This window comes from Pimephales promelas, chromosome 4, assembly GCF_988280905.1.
Source record: "Pimephales promelas chromosome 4, fPimPro1.hap1.1, whole genome shotgun sequence".
In the NCBI taxonomy this organism is placed as follows: domain Eukaryota; kingdom Metazoa; phylum Chordata; class Actinopteri; order Cypriniformes; family Leuciscidae; genus Pimephales; species Pimephales promelas.
In genome coordinates, this window is record NC_142772.1 from 47,382,443 (window position 1) to 47,407,955 (window position 25,513).

At 35.7% G+C, this 25,513-nt stretch overlaps 2 protein-coding genes across 3 annotated transcripts in view; one reads left to right on the top strand and one right to left on the bottom strand.

Annotated features, from left to right (window-relative positions):
- Positions 1-3,228: 3,228 nt before the first annotated feature.
- On the bottom strand, positions 3,229-14,673 carry LOC120490283 (TNF receptor-associated factor 2). The gene is made up of 11 exons (XM_039687751.2): positions 14,545-14,673; positions 12,268-12,478; positions 10,099-10,177; positions 9,915-10,013; positions 9,630-9,791; positions 9,473-9,547; positions 9,281-9,355; positions 7,226-7,747; positions 6,859-7,036; positions 6,618-6,766; positions 3,229-5,223 (listed from the first exon to the last, which is right to left on the bottom strand). Exons 2-11 carry the CDS (start codon positions 12,453-12,455, stop codon positions 5,005-5,007), a joined length of 1,746 nt encoding a protein of 581 aa, XP_039543685.2. The 5' UTR covers positions 12,456-12,478; positions 14,545-14,673; the 3' UTR covers positions 3,229-5,004.
- A 1,257-nt stretch (positions 14,674-15,930) lies between these two features.
- Positions 15,931-25,513, top strand: part of rabl6a (RAB, member RAS oncogene family-like 6a) — a 31,005-nt gene continuing 21,422 nt past the window's right edge. The window contains exons 1-5 of one of the 2 annotated variants that reach the window (XM_039687660.2): positions 15,931-16,094; positions 17,651-18,082; positions 19,707-19,841; positions 20,045-20,092; positions 25,401-25,453. In XM_039687660.2, the coding sequence (XP_039543594.2) occupies positions 17,953-18,082; positions 19,707-19,841; positions 20,045-20,092; positions 25,401-25,453 (366 nt within the window). In that variant the 5' untranslated portion in view covers positions 15,931-16,094; positions 17,651-17,952. Of the gene's footprint in view, positions 16,095-17,650; positions 18,083-19,706; positions 19,842-20,044; positions 20,093-25,396; positions 25,454-25,513 lie in introns of both variants that reach the window. The other variant, XM_089130629.1, reaches the window with a different exon arrangement.

Consider the following 25,513-nt stretch of genomic DNA (forward strand, 5'->3'; position numbering starts at 1 on the left):
TGTCTAAAATTGATAGGAACAAAATAGGAAATAAAAATATAATTTGTAATGTTGGAATTGATATGTTGTCAACTTTCCCAAAGATTCATTACCCAAAAAAGAAGATCCTTCAAGTCAAGTCCTGTTGGTTGCACGGTGGATCAAACTTGTCAGTCCAGCACATCTAACAGATACTCAATCAGATTGAGATCTGGGGAATTTGGAGGCCAAGGCAACAACACCATATTGAACCCTTGATCATGTTCCTCAACCCTTTCCATTATCCCGCTAAAAGAGGCCACTTCCACTAGGGAACACCATTGTCATGAACGGGTGTACCTGGTTTGCAATGTGTAGGTCAGTGGCACGTGCACATGAATGGATGTCCAGACCATCACGCTCCCTCCAGCGGCTTGTAAGCGTCCCACAGTGATCCTGGCACCATCACTTCCCCAGGTAAACGGCACACGTCCACGGCCGTCCATGTGATGTAAAAGAAACAAGACTCGTCGGACCAGGTGACCTTCTTCCATGCCTCCAAGTTGCAGTTCTGACGTTCGCGCTTTCTATGGTGGATGGGGTCATCATAGGCACCATATGCAGCCCATGCAACAAAGTGTGATGCATTGTGTGTTGTGACTCACTGCTCCCATATCCAACACTAAAATTTAGCAAGAAGTGTGGAAGTGTGTTACCAAAGTGCCACTGTAGACCTTTAGTCGGTTCAGACCAGATGGCCTTTGTTGCCCTGGTGCATCGATGTCACCGGTTTGTGGTTTGTTCCTCCTCGGACACTGTTGGTGAATTTTCATCAACCCACAAGTAGGGTTGGGTATCGAGAATCGAGTATCGATTGGAACCGAGACTAACTTTTCGTTTTTCCCGGAATCGTTCAAAAGTTAAAATTTCGATTCCTAGTTTCGATATTCACAGTCCGCCGAGTGAAAGAAGAAACCGCTGAACAACACCAACGAAGAAGCGTCTACCGGAAGTGTTGCCATAACCGCGCGAGTCGAACATGAGTACCTTACGTCGGCGGTCCAAAGTGTGGCTTCACTTTTCTAAAAATAACGAAATCTCGGCAAAATGCAAAATTTGTGACAAAAGGAGTATTTAAGGAGTGTGTGTCAGAAAGACCGTTGGTTAGCAAGGTTAGCTAAACTTTTTTGACCCTGCCTCTTAAAAGAATCGGAATCGAGAATCGTTAGGAACCGGAATCGAAACAAGGAATCGGAATCAGAATCGTTCAAATTCAAACGATACCCAACCCTACCCACAAGCCTTGTCGTTTCAGATATACTCTGCCCCAGTCAACAATTTGGTCCTCAGTCTAAGTCACTCAGATCTTTATTCCTGCCCATTTCTCCTGCATCCAACATATGTTAATAATGAGAACTGAGTGTCCCTTTAACATCTAAAGCTGCGTTTCCACCGAAATTACCTGGAACAATTTGTCCCAGGAACTTTTCCCCCCCTTTTTGCTTTCTGCGTTTCCACCATGTATGGAAGCTTTCCGCCACAGAATGAAAGATAAAAAAGGTAATTGCAACTTTTTAGCTCACAATTCTGACTTTATTTCTCAGAATTGCGAGTGTAGTCAGAATTGCGAAATATAAAGTCAGAATTGCGTGATATAAAGTCTCAATTGCGTGTTATAAAGTCAGAATTGCGAGATATAAAGTCAGAATTGCGTGATATAAAGTCAGAATTGCGTGATATAAAGTCAGAATTGCGAGATATGGTCAGAATTGCTAAATATAAAGTCGCAATTGTGTGTTATAAAGTCAGAAATGCATGATATAAGTCAGAATTGTGAGATTTAAACTATTCTGAGGGGGAAAAAAAAGTATTTTTCCTTAGAATTGGCCTGATAAGTCGCAATTGCGAGTTTGTATCTCACAATTCTGAGAAAAGATGTCAGAACTTCGACATATAAACTCGCAGTTATGTGAGAATTCTCGAAGTTAAGTCAGAATTGCGAGATGTAAAGTCGCAATTGTGAGAAAAAAAGTTGCAGTTGCACTTCTGTCTTTTTTTTCTCGGAATTGTGACTTTATATCTCGCAATTGCGACTTTGTTTCTCACAATTCTGACTTCATATTTCGCAATTGTGAGATAAAAAGTCGCAATTATTTTTTTCTTTTTTTTTTTTGAAGCAAGCTTCCATAACCACGCCCTAAAGTACCTAAAGTGAAGATTAGGCAAATTAGTCTGGTGGCGTAGGACTGCACGCACTGCAACAGATTTTTTAAAAAGATGGTTGAAATGAGTCAAACCATCAAAATGCGGCATGAACTGAACCAATCAGCATGTTCAGCGCCCAAGTCCCGCCCCCGAAAGTTCCTGAACTTTGAAAAAGTACTAGCGAGCAGGACTTTTTGAGGGGGACATTTTTACCAGGAACCTCATTTGGAGTACCACCCCAAAGTCGCTAGTTCCTGGGGTTCTTCAGTCACTTTCTTTCTTCAGTCGAAAAGAAATGGTTTTTGATGAAAACATTCCAGGATTTTCTCCATATAATGGACTTCATTGGGAACCAAACGGTTCAAGGTCCAAATGAGAGTTTCAGTGCAGCTTCAAAAGGCTTTAAGCGATATCAGATGATGAATAAGGGTCTTATCAAGCGAAACGATCAGTTATTTAAAAAATAAATTAAAAAGTTTAAGTTTTATAAGCTCAAATGCTTGCCTTGCTCTGTTCTGTGATGAGCGTTCGTGACTTTCCTGTTCAAACTCGTTCATCAAAATGAACAAATCTTATCCTAGATAAGACACTTATTCATCGTCTGGTGTCGTTTAAAGCCCTTTGAAGCTGCGCTGAAACTCTCATTTGGACCATGAACCGTTTGGTCCCCATTGAAGTCCATTATATGGAGAAAAAGCCTGGAATGTTTTCATCAAAAACCTTCATTTCTTCATTCCACGTCTTTTCAAGAAAGACGTGGACATCTTGGATGACATGTGGGTGAGTAAATTGTCAGCAAAAGTTTTTTTTTTTAAAGTGAACTACTCCCTTAAACTACCCAGACCATAATATGTGGCCTAGTTAGGAGATGATCAACGATATTTACTTCACCTGTGGTCATAATGTTTAGGCACGTATATATTGTTAATCATTTTGGATGCATTTCTAAGACAGACAGCAGTGCTTCTAATTATGCATAATGACCACATGTGTGCATGTCTTCTTGATGAGCGTAATGTTTAGACCATGACGTTTGGGACTTTAAAAAGACAACATTAGCCACAATCAAGGTTTGTGAAATGTGAATGTTTTATGACAATTTTTGCATCATACATAGAAACATACTAGGATAAAATGAAAAAAAAGAAGAAGAAATGGGTACAGGAAAAACGTCTTTCTAAACAGGTAAACTATTGAGCTGTCAGGATCAACTTTTAATGAAAATGTGGGATTAATTTATTTGGTATGCGCGACATTTCTAAACTTTTTACCATCAAATTTAGGGGTATATCATTAGCATTGTAATATAATAATAGAACAAAAATTCGCTAGAAATTTCACTTGTCACAAATTTCTATTTAAAATTGAAAGGGAACGAAATAATACAGTATACACTAAGTTTTTGTTTTTATAAAATTGCACATTTTGAGTTTGACATACATTCAATCAGTTTTCATTAAAGGACGTATCATCATCTATTAACTCTAACAGCACTTCACTATGGATATTTGGCACAAATAATGTCACAGAAACACAGTATAACATATCTTTTGTTAATGTCTGGTACCATCTATTTTGTCCCTTTTAATAAATGCCCTAAAGTTGAGCTTTCTCAGTATTGCAGTTTCAGATATCGCATCAAGTGATCGGATTCAAGTTATCACAAGGCATCGCATGTACAAATTAATTTGTATTTCTGACGATTTACTAAGAAGAAGTTAAAATTAGTTTTAAACCACCATGACTGCACATGTACAGCTATGTAAATAATATGCATTAAATATAATAAAATAGATGTAAACTGTATATACATTTCCTGTATAAAGATCCCTCGCTTTGAGAGTTTATGGTTATATATAAAGATACATATCGATTGCTTATATAGTATGAATATCTGCTAGAAGCAGTGTGTCGTATAAAATAATCATTACGTTTCATATTTATTTCATTTATCTCTAAATATGTGTCTGCAGTGGTGTCGTCACTCACTGGATGAGAAAACTGTCTATATCATGTGCATTTGCAGATTGAGGCCTCCCATGCACAGAGAAGTTTCAATAGTTGTCATAACTGGTTTAAAAGGGTTAACTCGCCAAATATAAAAGACGACTGTATAGCAAAAGCTTGGTCCTGTGTAAACATCTCAAGAGCTTCAATTCAGCCTAGAAAACACACAAACTGCCTCGTACGTCATTCGGCAGTGAGAAGAACCATTTAAAAGGAATAAAATACAAACTGGCACACCATGAAGCCGGCAAACACTATAAACTCAAGCTCCCGATGTACCAAGTCAACTGTATAAATATTCCTATTTACAAAAGTAATAACGAGACTCGTCGTAGCTTCTTAAAAAATATACAAAATGCGACGCGATAACTTGGTGACTCCCGCTCACAGACACCTACGCTAAGATTTGTACCTTTAAAAACTTCAAACTATCTTCCACAGATGTAGCCAAACACCGATTAAATGAAGACCCTCACTATACTTATTGTATGACAATTATAACCCCCTTGACCCTCCAAAACAGTTTAGCAGTGTGCACAGTTTACCCACTTACCAATGAAAAAGAAAGATTTCATGCAAACTGCTAATCAGCCTGTTCGTTCTACTGTGACCAATACTCGTTGAATGCGTTTTACCGTGATGTAAAAAGTCTGAACTCTACACTACGTGACTGGACCGGACTTCACGTTCAATTCCAGTGTTTCGCACCCCTTTTTCCTGTTATAGAGCTCTACTGACCCTTCCTGGGACTACGTTTGTGACGGCCTAACACATGCAGGGAAACGTGTCCAAACAGACGTCGTGGAATAAACCTCCTGCTGTGGAGGAGAAAACCTAAAGGCCAGTGAGGTCCACGATGGCTTTGATGAAGATGGTGTCGTCCCGTATGTACGCGTTCTTGCCCTCCAGCTTGGACAGCGGGCAGAAAAGCGGGCAGCCGCTGGCGATGTTCATCTCGCTTACGGGCCTCTGGAACGAGGAGGAAGTGATGTCGGGACGGAACGCGTCGATGATGTGCTCTCGGTTGCTCTGGTCCAGCAGCATCAGTGTGACCTGGAGGGATGTCACTAGATTCAGCTCACAGATACATAGAGATGGCTTTCATTTTGGGCTAGGTACTGTAGCTCAGGCTGTATTTATGACAAAATGAAATGATATTAATAATATTTGTAATATTTAAATGCATAACACTTATATAAATGAATACAGTAGTCGACATTTGGATCAAAAGTTATACATGAATTTTGAACAATACCCGTTTTTATCTTAGGACAACTTTGATTAACTTTTTTGATCCACTTCAAGTGTCGACGACTGTATATTTTGCTTATAAAACTTAACCTTTGTTGTTTTTTTAAATGAGCGATCGTTTCGCTTGATAAGACCCTTATTTATCGTCTGGAATCGTTTGAACAGTTTGCAGTTTGCACTGAAACTGTCTTTTGGACCTTAAACCGTTTGGTTCCCATTGAAGTCCATTATATGGAGAAAATCCTGGAATGTTTTCATCAAAAACCTTAATTTCTTTTCCACTGAAGACATGGACATCTTGGATGACATGGGGGCGAGTAAATTATCAGCAAAAGTTTTTTTTTTTCTCCTTAAAAGTCTCCTTTTAACTACTTTAGTTGACCTAAAATAAGAATTGACATTACTTCTACAATTATTAGTCTTAGTTCATGTTAATTTCAACATTTGCTAACACTATTAAATTCAATTACAAATACATTACTAAAATCAAAAGTCGCATTTGTTAACATCAGTTAATGCACTTAAATGAACAAACAATGAACGGCTGGATTTTTATTAACTAACATTTACAAAGATTAATAATGTTAATCTGTGTGTGTGTGTGTGTGTAATGAAGGAATATTTTTTCATGTCATTTGGTTCATTCAACAAACGAAATGAACGAATTGACTCGGGAAAAGATTTGTTCATTTTGATGAACGAGTTCGAACTGGAGAGTCACGAACGCGCATCACAGAACAGAGCAAGGCGAGCATTTGAGCTTATAAAACTTAAAATTTGTTATTTATTTTTTAAATGAGCGATTGTTTCGCTTGATAAAACCCTTATTCATCGTCTGGAATCGTTTAAAGCCCTTTGAACAGTGTAGTTTGCACTGAAACTGTCTTTTAGACCTTGAACCGTTTGGTTCCCATTGAAGTCCATTATATGGAGAAAAATCCTGGAATGTTTTCATCAAAAACCTTAATTTCTTTTCGACTGAAGAAAGAAAGACATGGACATCTTGGATTGCATGAGGGTGAGTAAATTATCAGCAAAAGTGTTTTTTTTTTTTAAAGTGAACTAATCCTTTAACTAAAGGAACCGTATTGTAAAGCGTTACCAAATATTTCCGTATTTAAATGACCTTTCATTAAAGTAACAGTTTCAGAAGTGCAACAGTCTGAAGACATGCAGAGAACAAACCGGTGATGTACCTTCTGGTTGAAGGGCCATTTGAGCAGCGCGTCGCTCATTCCTCTCATGACCACAAAAAACAGCGAGAGGTGAGTCCCACGACCCGTCCCGTCCCCGTTCAGGTAAATGCGCAGGCACATCTTATAGCCGTACTTGCTTGTGTAAAATGCTAAAAAAAAATAATTATAAATATATATATAAAGAATAAATATTTCTGATGAAATTACTTTATCTATTCTGATTCATATGGGTTTTTTTTACCAGGTGAAAACATGGCGGGCGCCCGTCCAGCAATGGCATCTTGTCTCTTTTTAGTAATATCTGAAATCCGCCAGATGAAGACGCCATCAAACGTGGTTGCGGACATCTCCCGTAGTCTGCCCTCCATTTCAGCAACAGTCAGGTCTTTAACACCCACCTGCCGTTCCAGCTGACGAACCTGTGAGATGAAGAGGCACATCGTGGAGAAATACAGAGGTCAGGCCATTTGATTAGATATTATTACACAGATATCTTCCTTTGCTTTGAACTTCGATACTGTTGTTTATGCTCAAACAGCAACATTTCACACTAAAGTGAAATCATACTTTACCACCCCTTTACACTGATGTATTTTTAAGCAGCACACCTTGTTGCTAAGAGCCTCGATTTTGTCCTGATCGAGTCTGTGTTGTCGGTTGCTGGCCTCCATGGTGGTGGCGAAGCGCTCAACTTCTCGATTCAGCACACACACCACATCTTCAAACGTCCCCGCCTTCACCTCCAGGTCCTGGCAGCGCCGGCCCAGATCTGCCACCTTGGTCTTCTCGCTGTGGAGTTGCAGTTCCAGGGCGGCGCCGACCGAGCTGGGCAGAGGCGTGAAGGACGTGGGCAGAGGAGGTGGAGGAGCGACGGCACACGCGGAGGAGGAGGAGGACGAAGACGAAGAGGAGGGAACCCCCTGCACGGGGATGGCGCTCAGCTGACTCACTCTGGCTTCCAGGTCTCGGAGCGCCTGGTGAAGCTCGTGAGCTTTGTGACCCGCCAGCTCCAGGCTTTGTGGCTGCAGGCCCTCCAGACTGACCTTCATGCCCATGATGTAGTGCAACAGCAGGTTTAGATGTTCGTGAGCACAGGCACGCTCGTGATCGTGGATCTTCTCCTTCTCCACCTCAAAGGGAAATCAACGGGGTTAAACTTCACCGTCTAACTCGGACCCTCCCGTTTGTGCTACAGACATGAATTATTCTTCCTCAAATCATGCAACGGGAGTTTTGCACAGCTCACATATTCTTTAGAAAATATAAAGGCTTTAGTCATTTTAGCACATGTTTAGTATTTGAATTTTTTTAAGTTGCCAACTTCATTTTTTTTTAGTTGCCAACTTAATTTTTTTTAGTTGCCAACTTATTTTTTTAGTTGCCAACTTAATTTTTTTAGTTGCCAATTTAATTTTTTCAGTTGCCAACTACATTTTTTTTAGTTGTCAACTTAATTTTTTTTGTTGCCAAATTAATTTTTTTTAGTTGCCAACTTATTTTTTCAGTTGCCAACTACATTTTTTTTAGTTGTCAACTTCATTTTTTTAGTTGCCAACTTAATTTTTTAGTTACCAACTTAATTTTTTTAGTTGCCAACTTCATTTTTTTTAGTTGCCAACTTAATTTTTTTTAGTTGTCAACGTCATTTATTTAGTTGCCAACTTAATTTTTTCAGTTGCCAACTAAATTTTTTAGTTGCCAACTTAATTTTTTAGTTACCAACTTAATTTTTTTAGTTGCCAACTTCATTTTTTTTAGTTGCCAACTTAATTTTTTTTAGTTGTCAACGTCATTTATTTAGTTGTCAACTTAATTTTTTTAGTTGCCAAATTATTTTTTTTAGTTGCCAACTTATTTTTTTAGTTGGCAACTTAATTTTTTAGTTACCAACTTAATTCTTTTAAGTTGCCAACTAAATTTTTTTTAGTTGCCAACTTAATTTTTTTTAGCTGCCAACTTAATTTTTTTAGTTGCCAACTTTATTCTTTTAAGTTGCCAACTTAATTTTTTTTAGCTGCCAACTTAATTTTTTTTAGTTGTTAACTTAATTCTTTTAAGTTGCCAACTTAATTTTTTTTAGTTGCCAACTTAATTTTTTTAGTTGCCAACTTTATTCTTTTAAGTTGCCAACTTAATTTTTTTTAGTTGGCTTCTTAATTTTTTTAGTTGCCAACTTAATTTTTTTTAAGTTGAAGTTTTTCTTCATGTAATGGCCATTTTAGTACAGTGAACTCATTGTCATGTTCAAGAAACCAATTTGAAATGACTCAAGCTTTGTGACATGGTGCATTATCCTGCTGGAAGAAGCCATCAGAGGATGGGGACATGGTGGCCATAAAGGGATGGACATGGTCAGAAACAATGCTCAGGTAGGCCGTGGCATTTAAACGATGCCCAATTGGCACTAAGGGGCCTAAAGTGTGCCAAGAAAACATCCCCCACACCACCAAAAGGCATGATGGATCCATTGATGATTGACGATGCTTATGGTTTGGAAACTTGTTTTCAGAAGTGCTCTTGAACAAATGCTGAGCAAATGAAGTTTCAGTACACATTCGAAACATTTCCAAAGAAAACAGACAGAAACAAAGGCATTGACTGCCAATTCATGAACTCAGTTCTTGGTCTGTTTGAATGCAACAATATAAAAAAACTGTACTTACTGACATGTCACAGCCAACCACATGATATCTGCACGGAGTCCTGAATTTGCTGCAGAACTTGATGTGGTCAACATACTAAAAACACCAAAAGAGAATTGCACAGGAATGATCTATACATATCTTAAAGAAGTCAGTAATGAGTGTTACTGAAGAACAATGTTCACGTTCAATGTGACTTGGACAACTCCACACCTTTTCCCTGGGGATTTTCTTCTTCGCACATCCTTCACAAATCATAGGATATTTGGGACAGATCTCATCATGGGCCTGTGAAAACATTATTTCATAACATAAATATCTTTTTTCACCCCTCAAACACGTCGCATCTTTTCTTAGACCACTCGCTTACCTTGATGTTTTTGAAGTGAAATGGTTCTTTACAGTATTTGCAGTTAAGCGTTCTCTCAGGACACACACGCTCATTATGACGTTCCTGTTCGTTAAATCTAATGAGCTCCTTGCACAAGGGACAGGACAGAATCATGAACTCACACTTCCCCTCATGGCTCAACTACAGAAAAAAACAGAGTTATGACAACAAGTTACCGAATGAGAAACTGTGTGCATTTTTGTTGTTGTTGTAAAGTGTTGAAAGACTTTATTTAAATAAAGCTTATGTTAATGAACACACAACCTCGTAATCTTTAATACTGCCTTTCCAGGCGCAGCCCTCGTTGATACACACAGCTGGAAGATTCTCAACTTCTCTTCTGGCAGCATTGTCGGGAAACGCCTGCAAAACACAGGGAATGTGCGATAAATGTCTGGCAGTAAGTCATTTTAAAAGTCTTCATAACCCTTGATAGCATTGTGCTTACGCAGCCTTGTTTGAGAATTGACGTGGGCTCTTCGAAGATGTCCTCCTTGATACAGGCATTACATTTCTGTGGTCCAGATCTAAAACGGCAAAGCGAGACACATTTTGCTATTTTGACAGCAGTATTTTTGGCATCGGTACACCCTAGTCAATCTGTATTTTCAAATATTGCTTGTAAATTCTGAGTAAAAATTGTGTTAAAGGAGTAGTTCACTTTTGAAAAAACTTTTGCTGATAATTTACTCACCCCCGTGTCATCCAAGATGTCCATGTCTTTCTTTCTTCAGTCGAAAAGAAATTAAGGTTTTTGATGAAAACATTCCAGCATTTTTCTCCATATAATGGACTTCAATGGGAACCAAACGGTTCAAGGTCCAAAAGACAGTTTCAGTGCAAACTGTTCAAAGGGCTTTAAACGATTCCAAAATGAACAAATCTTTTTCCGAGTCATTTGGTTCATTCGATTCGTTCATTTTGATAAACGAGTTTGAACAGGAGAGTCACGAACGCTCATCACAGAACAGAGCAAGGCGACCATTTGAGCTAATAAAACTTAATCTTTGTTATTTATTTATTAAATGAGTGATCGTTTCGCTTGATAAGACCCTTATTCATCGTCTGGAATCGTTTAAAGCCCTTTGAATAGTTTGCAGTTTGCACTGAAACTGTCTTTTGGACCTTGAACCATTTGGTTCCCATTGAAGTCCATTATATGTAGAAAAATGCTGGAATGTTTTCATCAAAAACCTTAATTTCTTTTCGACTGAAGAAAGAAAGACATAAAATTATCAGCAAATTTTTTTTCAAAAGTGAACTACTCCTTTAAAATCTATACAAAAACGTATAGCACTATTACTTATCTCAGTTATTATAAATAATTTCTATAGCTTATGTGGTATAAATATTTGACAATACAAATATTGGAAAAGCATATCAGTTAACCGGTAGTTCATTTAACTAACAACCTAGAGATAAAATAGATATTCATTTAAATTCAAAGATCAAACTTTAGACAGCTAAAGAAAAGTTTTTTTTTTACTTTTATACCTCAAAATTACACTATTGTTCAAAAGTTGTAAAAAGTTTTTTAAAGGAATACATTTTTCTTCAGAAAGGACTCTTTAAATTCATCAAAAGTGACAGTAAACATATTTATAATGTTACAAAAGATTATTTTTTTTTAACTTTGTATTCATCAAAGAATCCAGAAAACTAAAATATACCACGCACCATTGCAGTTTTCAACATCGATGTTAATCAGAAATGTGTTTTGAGCAGCAAATCAGCATATATGCCATAAATATAAGACTTTTTTACAAAATAAGTTAACCAAGACGATAAGACTTTACTTGAAGGGGTGTGCATAATAAGACAGGCATGACACCTTCATAACCATGTCTTGAATATGAACTAAGGTTTATGCATGTTTATGACAACTGTCATTAAGTGTCATTCGCTCAGTTATGACATTTTGAATGCAAATATGACATTGTTTGAGATGTCTTTGTCATGACAACTTGACATAATATTAAGTTAAACTGTCATGTGGTTGGCTTTGACATTGGCTGTCTTGAGACCATTATAACTGTGTCATGAATATTTTTCTATGACCTCAACTACAGTGGTACTAATTGAATTTGTCATTAAAATGTTATAATGGCTTCATGACAGCCAATGTCAAAACTAACCACATGATAGTTTAAAGTAATGTTAACACACAAAGCTAGGTGGTTTCTTAAGTTTGATCATTAATCTGCTATGTCATGTTTATGACAGGTTGTGTTGTCTTAGTAATGTCAAGTTGTCATGACAAAGTTATGATGTATTGGTTTATGTCAAGGTGTCATAACAAAGACATCTCAAACAATGTCAAATTTGCATTAAAAATGTCATAACTGAGTGAATGACACTAAACATGCATAAAACTTAACATATGTCATGTCATGATTATGATGAAGGTGTCATGTTAGTCAAGTAAAGTGTTAGCAAAAAGGCTTCTCAAACTTTTGAACGACAGTGTATTTTTTAGTTTTCAGTTTCACAAAGCGTCAGTATTCTTTGAACGGCAATCGCCCCTATGAAGTTAGGTAGATGTATTTGTTTAAATGCATTGCATCAGAACTGTATTTATCAGCATGTGTTTTCGATCAGCAGGCTGGATTAACGTTACCCAACAGCCCGGTTGAAGCAGTAAGAACAAAAGCGATGACCGCACTGAGCTTGGAACGGCCTTCTCAAAATGTTCTGACAGCAGTTGCATAAATGTTTGTCTTCAAGTTTGTTGGCCAGGATCTTCTTTGGGAACCCTGGCTTGTTGTTCTCCATGGAGGACGGGGGGGAGGGTTCTTGAGCAGCCATGTCCCGCTCTAAACGTTCCTGGTCTAAACAAGAGAGAACCCATGAGGGCTGAAAACTACCTTCAAATCTACACTGCAAAAAAAAATTGTGTTCAATTTACGGTAAAATACCGGCAGCTGTGGTTGCCAGGAATTTACCGTATAAAGTACGGTAGCAAGAATTTACGGTAATAAGATTTTACAGGCTTAACTTAAAATTTACGGAAATAAACCGTATTTTATTATCTGATAAACTGTTAAATTATCGACCATTTGAAGTGTAAATATCTGTTCTATACCATTGTAATAAAGTGACATCCATCAATCACAGCAGTAATAAGAGTCACATGATATATGGAAATTCATCACATGTAACTCTTTCACAAGAAACATAATATTAACATACAGAAGCGGCTCAGTGTCATTCACTCAAATATTAAACACCATCATGGTAACACACATGAAATTTTAAAAAGGCAATAAACATTAATTTAACAACATTAAATGTCACATAAAACCCTAATGTACCTAACTGATTCGAAAAAAACTAAGCAAACTATGAAGAAACAAGTTATTTCAGCAAAAATACATCAAGTGTGGAGTGTCACGCAGGGAATTGTGGGAATGTTAATTTACGTTTTTTCACTGTAAATTAAACGATGAGTTGTTATTTTCACTTTAAAAACTAAATTGTAAATTTAACAGTATTTTACTGTAAAATTACATGAAAATTACCATAATATCTATCACAGTTATTTACTGTATATAGTAAGGAAAGGTTCTGTTAACCAATTAACAGTTTTTCACTGTAGAATTTTTACAGTCTTTTACTGTTAAAATCACGATCATTTTTTACAGTGATGACACTGACTTTCTATTCCTTTTCCAAAGAAAGATTAGGTACTGTAACACTTTATTTTACTGTGTTACATGCAGTTACTATAGTAATAATAACTATAAATGATGCATAAATACACTCAACTAGCCATAAACCAAACCCTAACCCTATACATGTAGTTACTTAATTTTAAAATGTATTATTACAGTAATAATAAAGAGGGTTACACTCTATTTTAAGGTGTCCTTGTTATACATTTAATGTTAATGAACTATGTGGGTTAGGGTTTAGGAAAAAGGGTTGGTTGCATGTAATTATAGTTTTACTACAGTAACTATATGTAACGTGTAACAAAGATAAAGTGCTCCAAATATAAAAAGTAGCCAACGTTTATTACACAGCTCTCCGGAATGCTCTTCTAACATAATCCAAAATTTTAAATCAATATTCTATGTCTGTATTTATTTGGTGAGTACTGAGTAGCAATATAATCAGTGAACTAATAAGCAATATCAGGTCGATGCAAAACCCCTCAGCTTCATTGAGATCCTGGTGATCTGATCTTGCAATGTTGTACATTATCATATTCCTAGCCATTTATCAAGTAAGCTTACTTTAAAGATTAATAATAACCACTGACATGCAAAATGTAGCGTTCCTAAAAGATATTGGGCTGTCTATTATGCTTTTAGTGACATATTTAGAGCTTTCTTGCTGTTTGCAAACATTTTACGTACAAAATAATAAATGATTCTTTGTGCATTAGTGGGCTACAGTTGCGTGCGTTTGATAAGATTGTTGTGCTTTACAGGGTGAAATGGAAAGACTCTATCTAAAGTAATTAGATAAGCATTAATAAACCTAAGCATGCACAGCAGTTCTCTTAATATGAATCCCAATCTCTTTGTTTCTGTTTCAGTTTTGCTTGAATACGTGCGTGTTTCCATACAGACCACACAAATGGTGTATAATAGTGTGGAGTGGTGTAAACATTCCCAGGAAACACACACTAGGACCTTTCATGCATATCTGAAAGCACTTTTATCAGATATCGACCATGCAGCCCGTCGATATACATCATACAGTCAGCTGACAATTGCAAATCTCATCTTTTCCTCTGTTGCTAAGCAAATGCAACATCTCTCGAATGGTTGTTGCGTCCGTTCTGTACCGCCACGCCTCTTTTGCATGTAGGGATATGTTGAGCCTGACAATAAACATGCATGCTATAAAATAAGAATCGGGCAATTGATTATGAGAGCGACGCACTTACCGCACCGCGATGAGATTTCGCTTTCATTTGCTCGGTTGTGCTCGCGCTGTGACGGATCGAGGCGCGCGGCGCGGCTGCTGTGTTTTGGTGGTCGACATTGTTGAGAAGAGCGCGTGCTCTTTCACAGGATTACGTCATAATGTGAGCGTGCACTGGGCTTTTGGATATCTAAAGCAGTTTTCTTTTTTTTTTCGGGAGGACTATATGTCTATCATGGTAAAAAAAAAAAAAAGAGTACATAATAAATACATGAATCCATGTAAATGTATTCTATTCATATTTTTATTTGTATCATTGTTTCTTTTCTTGTTATAATATATAATTATAACAATCACTATGAACACATCACAATTACACTACATTATGCACCATCCATCTATCTATCCATCCATCCATCCATCTATCCCATTTTACTTATTATATTTAACTTATTCATTTATTTAATTTTGATTATTTGGGTTTATTTCATTTTAGTTGGCGTTAAATATAAGTACATAGGCCTGATATTAATACAAATGTATAATATGCATATTGATTACTACTGTACAGACTCTAATTGTCTGTACAGACAATTAGATAGAACAGCATCATATTAAAAAATAACAAAGGTAAAATAGATAGATAGATACTGTAGATAGATAGATAGATAGATAGATAGATAGATAGATAGATAGATAGATAGATAGATAGATAGATAGATAGATAGATAGATAGATAGATAGATAGATAGATAGATAGATAGATAGATAGATAGATAATATGTGTGTGTGTGCATATATATATAAAGTTAGTTGGCACATTTCATATACAATGGTAATTCAAAGTGCTTTACATAGAATAATTTTAAATAACCAAAAGAAATCAGAATAATTAAAACAGTTCAGAATAAAAAATAAAATAAAATACAGTATATATATATATATATATATATATATATATATATATAGGATGATACATATATATATATATATATATATATATATATATATATATATATATATATATATATCATGTATCATGCATCATGCATCCAATATATCATCCTAACCTGGGTTTATTTTATTATAAATCCTAACTTGGGTTTATTTTATTTTGTTTATTTCATTTTTGTTTATTTTATTTTGGCCTGTGAAAAATACTTTTGGGAGGGAAACATTTTTAAATTAAAATGCATTCTAAGATGCTCTTATTGGTGTTTAGATTACTGTATATCTGGTGGGAGGAGTTAATAATAGCAATATACTGTACTGTTGACTGAAATTACACATACTGTACTGTATAATAGTTTCCATTCTACCACTAGAGGCGCTAAAGTGCTGCTGTTGCACAACACTACCACTAGAGTGACGCTCTTCATCATCCTACCGCTAGAGGAGCTGCAGCACAAGCGCGCACCCGACGCGCGCTCCTCACGGCATTCCACAGCTGATAGAGGGATGAGAGAGGGATGCTAAGGAAATGTTTTCCATCAACACAGAAAATGGGCTATCGTGAACTTCAACCGACAGCAGAATGCGACTGAAATATCGCAGGCGAAGACCGTGAGCCAGGTAATAATGTTTGTTAAAAGTAAAACGGCTCTGAATGTCAATGAAACGTTGCCGTGTGTTTGTGTTGTAATCGACACGTCGCTTTAGCTGTGAAGCTGATGGCCGTTACAAACAGACGAGCGCAAATAGTTCACCTCACTAAACACACACTGGTATCAATGAGAGCCTTCATAGGGACAGTTCACACTTCCCTGTCAGAGCTTCAGCGGGATTTAACAGCTTACAGAGTGAATATAAACCTCTGTTGACTGACTGGAGCTGCAAAATAACATTTAACAGCTGGTCCTTTCTGAGATTGTAGTAAAACTGACAGCTTTCCTACAGCGGTTTGATCAACTGACAGGTGAGAGAGATATTAGTTTCGTGAGTTTAACGTTGACTGAATGCTTTTGGATTGTGCTTATTTGGGTTTAGACTATAGAATGTTGTCTAGCTATAAATTATGTTTTGTAAAATGTAACGGTTACTCTTATTTGATTAACGTTACTTGGTTCGTTTGACGTAAGTTAGCTATAACGATTATGTTACCAGATTTTTGTATCGCGGTTAACGTTACGTAACGCCGTTACATTATGTGATATGGATTTTGTGAGAAAGGCTGTTAACTATAAATGCATATCGTTTTTGCTGCTGATAAATAACAACTGATTAAATCATGTGTCTGCTTCTGTCTTAATCTGAAGTTGTGAGGATGTTTATGTTGCTTTTGATTTTTTTTAATATGATGTAAATGTAAAATATGATAATACTTTGTTTATATCGAGTGCTTGGAGCCAGAGGGCCGTAAATGGCTTTTAACAAACATTACAGGAGAGACAAAACAAAATTTTGACTACACTTTAATCATCTGTATTATTAACCTTGTATTAATCTGTATTAATACTCATGAATAAGTATTTAACTAAAAAAATGTATGGAATATTAACAGAATGTTCTAAAACATAAAAAAAAAAAAACCTTTTTGTTGCTTTATTCAATACATTTTGATCTCAGATTGATCTCGTTATTTATTTTGATATAAAGAACTCATGTTCGCCCAAAATGCCACTTACGCCCCTCTGGCTACAAGCCCTTGTATGGTATTTTAGTTATTAAATGCATTTTAAATAAAACTGTAATTAAAAATGTTTCTTCTCAGTTATCTGACACAAAAAATATTATTACGTAATGTACAGCAGTTTCTAATTATTTTAGTTGATTAGTTTGGCTCAAGTTTGTTCTTTCAAAAGTCTGTTACAATTAACTTTTTGAAACTCAAAAGGAGATATTTTAAATGTTCATTCTGCTCTTTTCCATTCGAGTTACTTTTTCAACTTAAATTTTGGTCCAATTTTCACACAAACTTAATTTATGGCTATGGAAAACTTAGCGAATAAACCTAGACTGCTTTTATGTTGCTTTTTGTTTCCTTTTTTGGTCACTATGCTTTCATGAAGTTGAAAAGAACATGGCTAAACATCTCCTTTTGTGCTCCTCGAAAGAAAATGTAAATCACATGAATGTTTTGAAATGTCAAATTTAGCTGATCTTGACTGAAATTGATGTTTTTCCCACAGGTGATGCCAGTAGACCAGGATGGGCCGATATCATCACAACAGTTACAGTAGCTAAAATGGCACATTTTAGGATTGTAAACTGTTGAAATAACCGCTGACTGGATTTGGCACCATAATAACCTTCTTCCGGAGCTCAATATATCGAAGACAGACTCCACTTTTGACCTTTAGACCACATCACACCTGCCGTCAATATGTTTGCTTAAGAAAGTTTGAAGTCTTGGATCTTTGACGCTGCAGCGAGTGTTTCCCAGAAGACCCGGTTTTAGTATTCTTGGACTGTTGAAGAGCCTTTGCTCGAGATGTTTACCGCCCTGAAGAAGCTAGTGGGCTCTGAAGCAGGGCAGCTCAGGGATAGAAATATTCCTGCTGGCCTGCAATCCATGAACCAGAGTCTACAGAGACGCTTCGCCAAGGGTGTACAATATAACAGTAAGAGCTTCACGATTAAACCTTTTTTTCTTCTTCTTCTTCTTCTTATTTATTTGTTTATTTTTATTTAAGAAGAGCCTTTCATAAATACTTTTTGGTTGTGTTAAAGACATCCATTGTTTTCTTTTGGGAAAACATCCAGTTTTCCCCTTGTGGTTTGTCTAAAGTATGACACTGTTGAATTCTTTATTTCAGATACATAGGTCTATCAAAAAGAAACAAAAACATAATTTACAAACAAAAAACAGGAGAAATACCTTGTCACTTATTCTAAGATCATTTAAAACTATTATAATTGTAATTTTTTAATCAATTAATCAACACATGAAGTTATGCATAAGATCATGTAAAATGGGAACATTATTAGATTGAACTCACCCATTTGACTTACTTATCCACTTTGAACATGGCAATACTTGATAAGTTAAAGTTAGTTGACAAATTAAAAACAAATGGAAATTTGTGAGACATGTTTAATTTGATATGCTTAAAAAATGTTTGTCACATTTTACCCCCGAATCGTTAAAAAATAATTGATAAATAAAAAAATATGAAATGTATTAAAATATGAAACGATTATGTATTCAAATATTTTAGTTTAAGAAAGCCTTTATGGGACTCATAAAAGTGTTTCATTGTGACATTGTCATAACAATGAAATGCAAAAGAGAAAAAATATGATGGGGAAAAATATGTATTATTTAAATTTTGACATAATCATGGCTAGTTTTTCTGTACTGCTTTCAATTTATGTTGATACAGTAGTAAAAAACAAAAAAAAATACAGTAATGGAAATCCAAGGTAAAATGTCGTTCAGAGTATTTTAGTGAATTTGGTTTTATCATGAATTAATGCAAAAATGTAAATGGGCTTTATTTTCTGTCAGTTATCACAATTAGCACAATTATTACATTTACATTTGTTCATTTAGCTGACGCTTTTATCCAAAGCGACTTACAATTGCTATATATGTCAGAGGTCGCACGCCTCTGGGGCAACTAGGGGTTAAGTGTCTTGCTCAGGGACACATTGGTGTCTCACAGTGGATTCGAACCCGGGTCTCTCACACCAAAGGCATGTGTCTCATCTACTGCGCCATCACCACCATTTAATAAACACACAATTAAAGATCTGTCCATTGGAAAATTTGAAACATCACAACAATTGTCAATGTTGAAGATAAAGAGCCCACTCTGTCTTAAATGCACAAGATGTAACCGAGTCCTTCGTGCTGGTGTGATGCAGTTGTGTTTTGACATGTGATGCTGCATCAGTGAGCCAATTGGTGGTTCTTCACTGATCTCGCTTTGAATACTCATTGTGCTGTTTCCACAGCTCTGTGTTAATAAAAAATGCATGAATGATACATGATCACCCACCTACTGGCCTATTTTTCCAGTCACTTCTCCTTGGTAGAGGTATCTTTTTTTAGACACGCAGATATCCCAAGATACCAATCATTTCAGCTGTGAAAAGTGCATTTTAGTAGATATGTGCTGTATCAGTACAAATCTAGCACATAGTAAGTGTGAAATCTGTCCATGTACAATCAGTGCCCTGTGGTTGTTCATTTCAAACTTGGACTGTTTCATCAGTGCTCTCCTATCTCCTTGTTTCTCTCAGTGAAAATAGTCATCCGTGGGGACAGGAACACCGGTAAAAGTGCACTTTGGCACCGACTTCAAGGGAAAAAGTTCCTGGAAGAGTACATCCCCACGCAGGAGATCCAGGTCACCAGCATTCACTGGAACTACAAAAGTGAGTATCAATTACGTTCACACTGATTATGTGGTCTTTTATGACGGGAAGTGGTTTATTTTCTAACACCAAAAATAATGTAAGGAGACTACCCTATCAGAAAGGTCATAGGTCAACTTTTGTTAAGTATCAGAAGGTGTTTACAATATTTATTGACTGTATATTCATTTCTAACTGTGTTTTGATTTTGCTTTTATTCACAGCGACAGATGATGTAGTGAAAGTTGAGGTCTGGGATGTGGTAGACAAAGGTGAGTGTTTGGAAAACACACTGGAACTAGTGACAGAACTGGACTGAGGTTATTCATGTCATTCAGTATAGCAGTGAGGCTATTTATGCAAATTTTTATTTCCAGTGCAAACACTTTGAAAATCAGTTCATCAATCATTAAAATTAGTAGGGCTGGGTATTGAGACAAATTTCACAACTCGATTCGATTTCGATTCACAAGCTTGCAATTCGATTCAATTTCGATTATTTTGGAGATCAGTTACAATAAATGGCCCTTTTTCTCAAGGGAATCATATCTCTTAACTAATGCTGTAAACTATGGGAGTCTAGTTGTAGCTTACTAGGCTTCATTAGCCTAATATGAAGGTAATAATGAACTGTTTTGTAGCTATACAAACACTTAAATTACACTTTTATTTATTTTTATAATAAGAAGATTATATGAAATATAAACATTTAAATGGTGGCTGTCATAAAAACTTGCCAGATTTATTCAAATATGCATTAAATATTGAAGAACATTAAGATTATAATGCATATGTAATATGGTGTATATATTTAGCAAAATGCTCCTCTCTAGAGTTATTTTTTCTAGCTGACTAACGAGTTTATGTGGGTTTTCTGAGGTAAATATGACGATACATGACATTGATTACAAGCTGTTTAACTGACGTCTTTCCACGGTTGAAACGCTGATTGAGTGAATCAATGTGACATGATACAGATTTCGATAAGTTGTTCTCTATCTTTAACACACTTTCAGATGCTCATTCATGTTTATTTGGCGCTGTGACTGGTATTATTAAGCCGGAAGAGAGATCAGCGCTGCCGCTTCTCCAGAGCGATCTCACGCCACAGCGCCAAAACGTTATTTATGTTTTTGAATTTCTAAAGAAAATGGACGTAATTTGAAAATTGAGACTTTGTTTCATATCAATAGTAACAAAAGACAAAGATTATTGCGATTTTTTTTTTTTTTTGGATGCGCGCAGCCGCGATACAATGATCCATTCATTCAAATGAAACAGGATGACTAATCGATTCTTGAGATTTAAGAATCGATATCGGTTCGTGAAAATGAGAATCGAGAAATCGATATTTATTACCCAGCCCTAAAAATTAGTGTGTGTGAAATTAAGTCACCTGAATTGTTTTTCTCACACAGTAGATATTTGCACTCCTAAATGCAAACCCAATGAAATTGCTATTTTAGGATCTTGGAAGGAAAAGGAAGTAATGTTGTATTTTACTTATATTTTTGTGTTCTGCAAATACTTAAAGGACAAAAGCTTCCTCTTCCAGAAGGTGTAGGTGAGAACTAGTTGTCGAGTAGTTAAACATTAAACATTGTGCGTGTGTGTGTGTGCTGTGGTCTTCACCTCTCTTCTTTATAAAACTGTGCCCAGAATAGACATTGCCTTCAGTAGTCTGTGCTGTTCTTAGACTCTAGATTTTAATGTACTTGCATTAAAATCAGATGGCCACTTTTTCCCAGACTACATTTATTTTAATTGGGGGCATTTTATGTTTGGTTTTTTTTTATAATAGATTGCATTTTGTATTCATATGTATGTTTACAGCTTTTTAAAATGATCTTCTACCATGTCAAGTCTTGTAACCTTTTTTTCTATAGCGCTTTATATTGTTTCGAAGCAGCTTTACGGTGATAAACGGTAAAATAATGATCAATGATGGGAACATAATTCGATTCTACTGTAAAGCAGCTCTCATTGTTAAGCTCAGTCTTGATTCAGTTCAGTCCAATAACTAAGTTAATCATACATGAAATGAGTTATATATTTAGTTATAAGCAGCAGTCCTGCTCAGTTCAATTCCCATCCATAGTTTCAGTGCTGTCAAATTGATTATATTGCTGAATATTATTAGTATCATTATTGCAAACAGCCCTCTTTTAAAATTGCATGATGTGGAAATTCAATAGATTTTTCAGCTTGTGGTTTAAATTGTGATTGAACAACAATATTACTTTCAGATATGCCAGAGATTTCTATTTACCCTCCTAGGGCCAGATTTACTATCAGCTTGCACCAGCATAAACCCTCTTTTGGCATTAAAAGCCACTGTCAGGATTTTCTAAAGACGCACAGTGAAAAATTAGTGCTGAAATGGCTTGGACAGGGGACCTCATTGCATATGCATTTATAAGAGTTTCCCTTTCAGATGCAAAATTTATAGAAGGAGAGAATTTAAAGTCTCCACTTTTTTTGTATTTTAAAACTCATCTTTGATCATCAAAAATGGCTTATTTAAAACCTTTTTTCCTGTGTGAAATATGTATTTTGCATTAAAATAGCTTGAATGTAACTCTACACCCTTACTTCATGAATATGCAAATGAGCCCCGCCTCCACTCAATCATACAGGCTCGTCGACAAGTTGTCGTATCAGAATAGTAATGCGTTTAAAACTTTTATGTATCGCTCTCGACAACGTCGGACACATTACGGTAATTAATATGATTAGCCTTTTGCTTGACTATGTTATCATCAAATTGCTAATAATAATAATACATTTTATTTGAGGCGCCTTTCTTGGCACTCAAGGACACAGTACAGAAATGCAAGACATTTAAAAGCAGCAAAGCCAAAAGAATAGAACATTTAAAACAAGATAAAAGCAAAATTTTAAGAAAATGTTAAATTTGTCACAATGTTAAACAAACCATCTGGACAGCTGCCTTCTAAAAATATCTGTACTTAGCAACGATTAAAGGCAAAAAGTTCATCACAACATCAATTCACCTGCTAATTGCTAAATGTACATCGGCAGAAAAATATACCGTCTTCTCCTGAGACTCCCCTGCTTCGCAACAGTTAATGATATGCTAAAGCCCGCCCACACGTTGACCTGATTGGTTACAAGGTAGTTTGTGACGTAAGAAACACTGTCGGTTTAAAACCGTGTTTTTGAAACTCTATTTTTCACTGCAGGTTTACAGAGAAAATACTCAGAAATGGTCTTGAATTATGAATTTACACAAGGTTGTTCTTAAAGCATATTAAAAACACCACATAGACATAAAAACAGCATCGTAAAAGTGATTTACTAAGGTTTGCGTTAGACAATTTACTTGTATTATTTACCGCCTAAAGAAAGCATGTCTGAAACCAGACACTAATTTGTGCTGCTCTTGGTAGATTGTGTTGGTCATTATGTAAATGATCCATGTGTTCTTTAATTTGTGTGTCGTCAGTAGATCATGCGTAGAACTTTCCATTCTCATCTGAGCTTTTATGGGATTGTGACCTGTTTAGGAAATCTGGCCCTTTGTGAATTACTGCAACCTTTTACCATGGTAACCATAGTTTTCTTAAAAATACCATATTATAAGTTTTGTTAAAAATGTGTTATTTAAAAAAAAGTGTCATTAAAAAAATGTGTTATTTAAATAAGTGTCATGAAAAAAAAACATAAAATTTGGGAAAAGTTTTGCACTGCTGGTAAGAGATCCCATCTGAGTTTATGAGGGTTTATTGCAGTGACGATATCTATATTAACTACAGGGGCAAACTGTGGTTACCATGAACATATTTGCACAAGGAGCTGTGCTGTTGATCCAGGTCTGCTCTAATTATTTTCTATATGCTTTTGACCTTTTCAGTTTATATATGTGTAAATATTGAAATAAGCTAGAATAAGAATAAGAAGGAGGGGTGAGACTTTCTACTAAATCGTTAGATAAAAATATCTAATATAAAACTAATGTTTTCAAAAGTAATGAATCAACATGCGAAATATTTATTGAAGTTTATATAAACAGCACATACAGGTGAAATTCGATGTAAAGTTCATTTATTTCAGTGTGAAACTAATATATAGACTCATTACATGCAAAGTGAGATATTTCAAGCCTTTATTTGTTATCATTTTGATGATTATGGCTTACAGCTTATGAAAACCCCAAATTCAAAATTAGAATATTTTGAAAAGGTTTTCATAGCTGTAAGCCATAATCATCACAATTATAACAAATAAAGGCTTGAAATATCTCACTTTGCATGTAATGAGTCTATATAATATATTAGTTTCACCTTTTAAGTTGAATTACTGAAATAAATGAACTTTTGCACAATATTCTAATTTTTCGAGTTACACCTGTACTTAAGGCTACATGTTCTGTTAAATTAAAAGATAAAATAATACATGACTGGTAGGAAACCAGTCACAATTTGAAAGTTAAAAAGAAAATATCAAGTACTCATTGACAGTGTGTTGGTAGTTGAGCTTCAGAAAATCAATAATGAGATGGCTTTGAATGGATTTTTTGACAGTAACGAATTCAAAAAATAAAAAGGTGAGAATAAAGAACCCTAAACTCTAAAACAAAGAAACATTTTTAGCTTCTAAAATGTTTTTTTCATACTGTGTTTGAGTAATGTGTCATCACTCTTAGAAGAAAAGGTTCTATATAGAACCTTAAAAGGTTCTATCAGCGCTACGTATTTGGAACCCCTAAAAGGTTCTATACACTCTTAGAAGAAATGGTTCCATCCCCCACTTCATATATGGAACTCCAAAATGGTTCTATATAGAACCTTTTTTTTTTTTTTGGTAAAAGGTTCTATTGGCCAAGTATGGAAGCCCAGGGTTCTATATAGAACCCAGAGGAACCCTTTTTTTAAGAGTGTATAGAACCTTTTAGGGGTTTCAAATACATAGCGCTGATAGAACCTTTTAAGGTTCTATATAGAACCTTTTCTTCTAAGAGTGTATACACTCTTAAAAAAAGGGTTCCTCTGGGTTCTATATAGAACCCTGGGGTTCCATACTTGGCCAATAGAACCTTTTACCAAAAAAAAAAAATGGTTCTATATAGAACCATTTTGGAGTTCCATATATGAAGCGGGGGATGGAACCATTTCTGGTTCTAAATAGAACCATTTCTTCTAAGAGTGTGCTGACAATAGCAATGCCAAGGTCATTAGTTTGATTCCCAGGGAATGCATGGAATGGAATGATAAAATGTATACTTTGAATGCAATGCAGGTCGCATTGGATAAAAGCGTCTGCCAAATGCATCAATGAAAGTTCAAATAACATCCCATTGTTTTTCTGGGTAATACTTTATCTTACCTGGTTAGTCACATCAATTCAAAATCAAAAGTAGTCAGGGTTCCAGGAGTCTTGTTAAAACATGTAAAGATTCAGAGCAACTTGTGTAAGAGGACACCATCATTTTAGTTTGTCTGCTTTGGTGAGTTCTTGATGAATAAGCATATGAGTATTACTCTTCTCGTATCTCAGACTCACAGTTGCTGAAGTGCAGCCACACTAATTGTAATAACTGTGTTTCTCCAACCACTGCAGGGAAAGGGAAAAGACGCGGAGAGAATCTGAAATTGGAAAACGAACCTCAGGAGGTATTCACTGCTGTTTGTTAAAAATTTTGGGGTTGATAAGTCTTTTCTGCTCACCAAGGC

Coding starts and splice junctions, on each gene's coding strand:
- LOC120490283 (XM_039687751.2), bottom strand. CDS start 12,455: ATGGCTGCTCAAGAACCCTCCCCCCCGTCCTCCATGGAGAACAACAAG. Junction 9,792..9,914: donor GCAGTATTAAAGATTACGAG/GTTGTGTGTTCA, acceptor TTTTTTCTGTAG/TTGAGCCATGAGGGGAAGTG. Junction 7,037..7,225: donor TCGAGGCTCTTAGCAACAAG/GTGTGCTGCTTA, acceptor TTCATCTCACAG/GTTCGTCAGCTGGAACGGCA.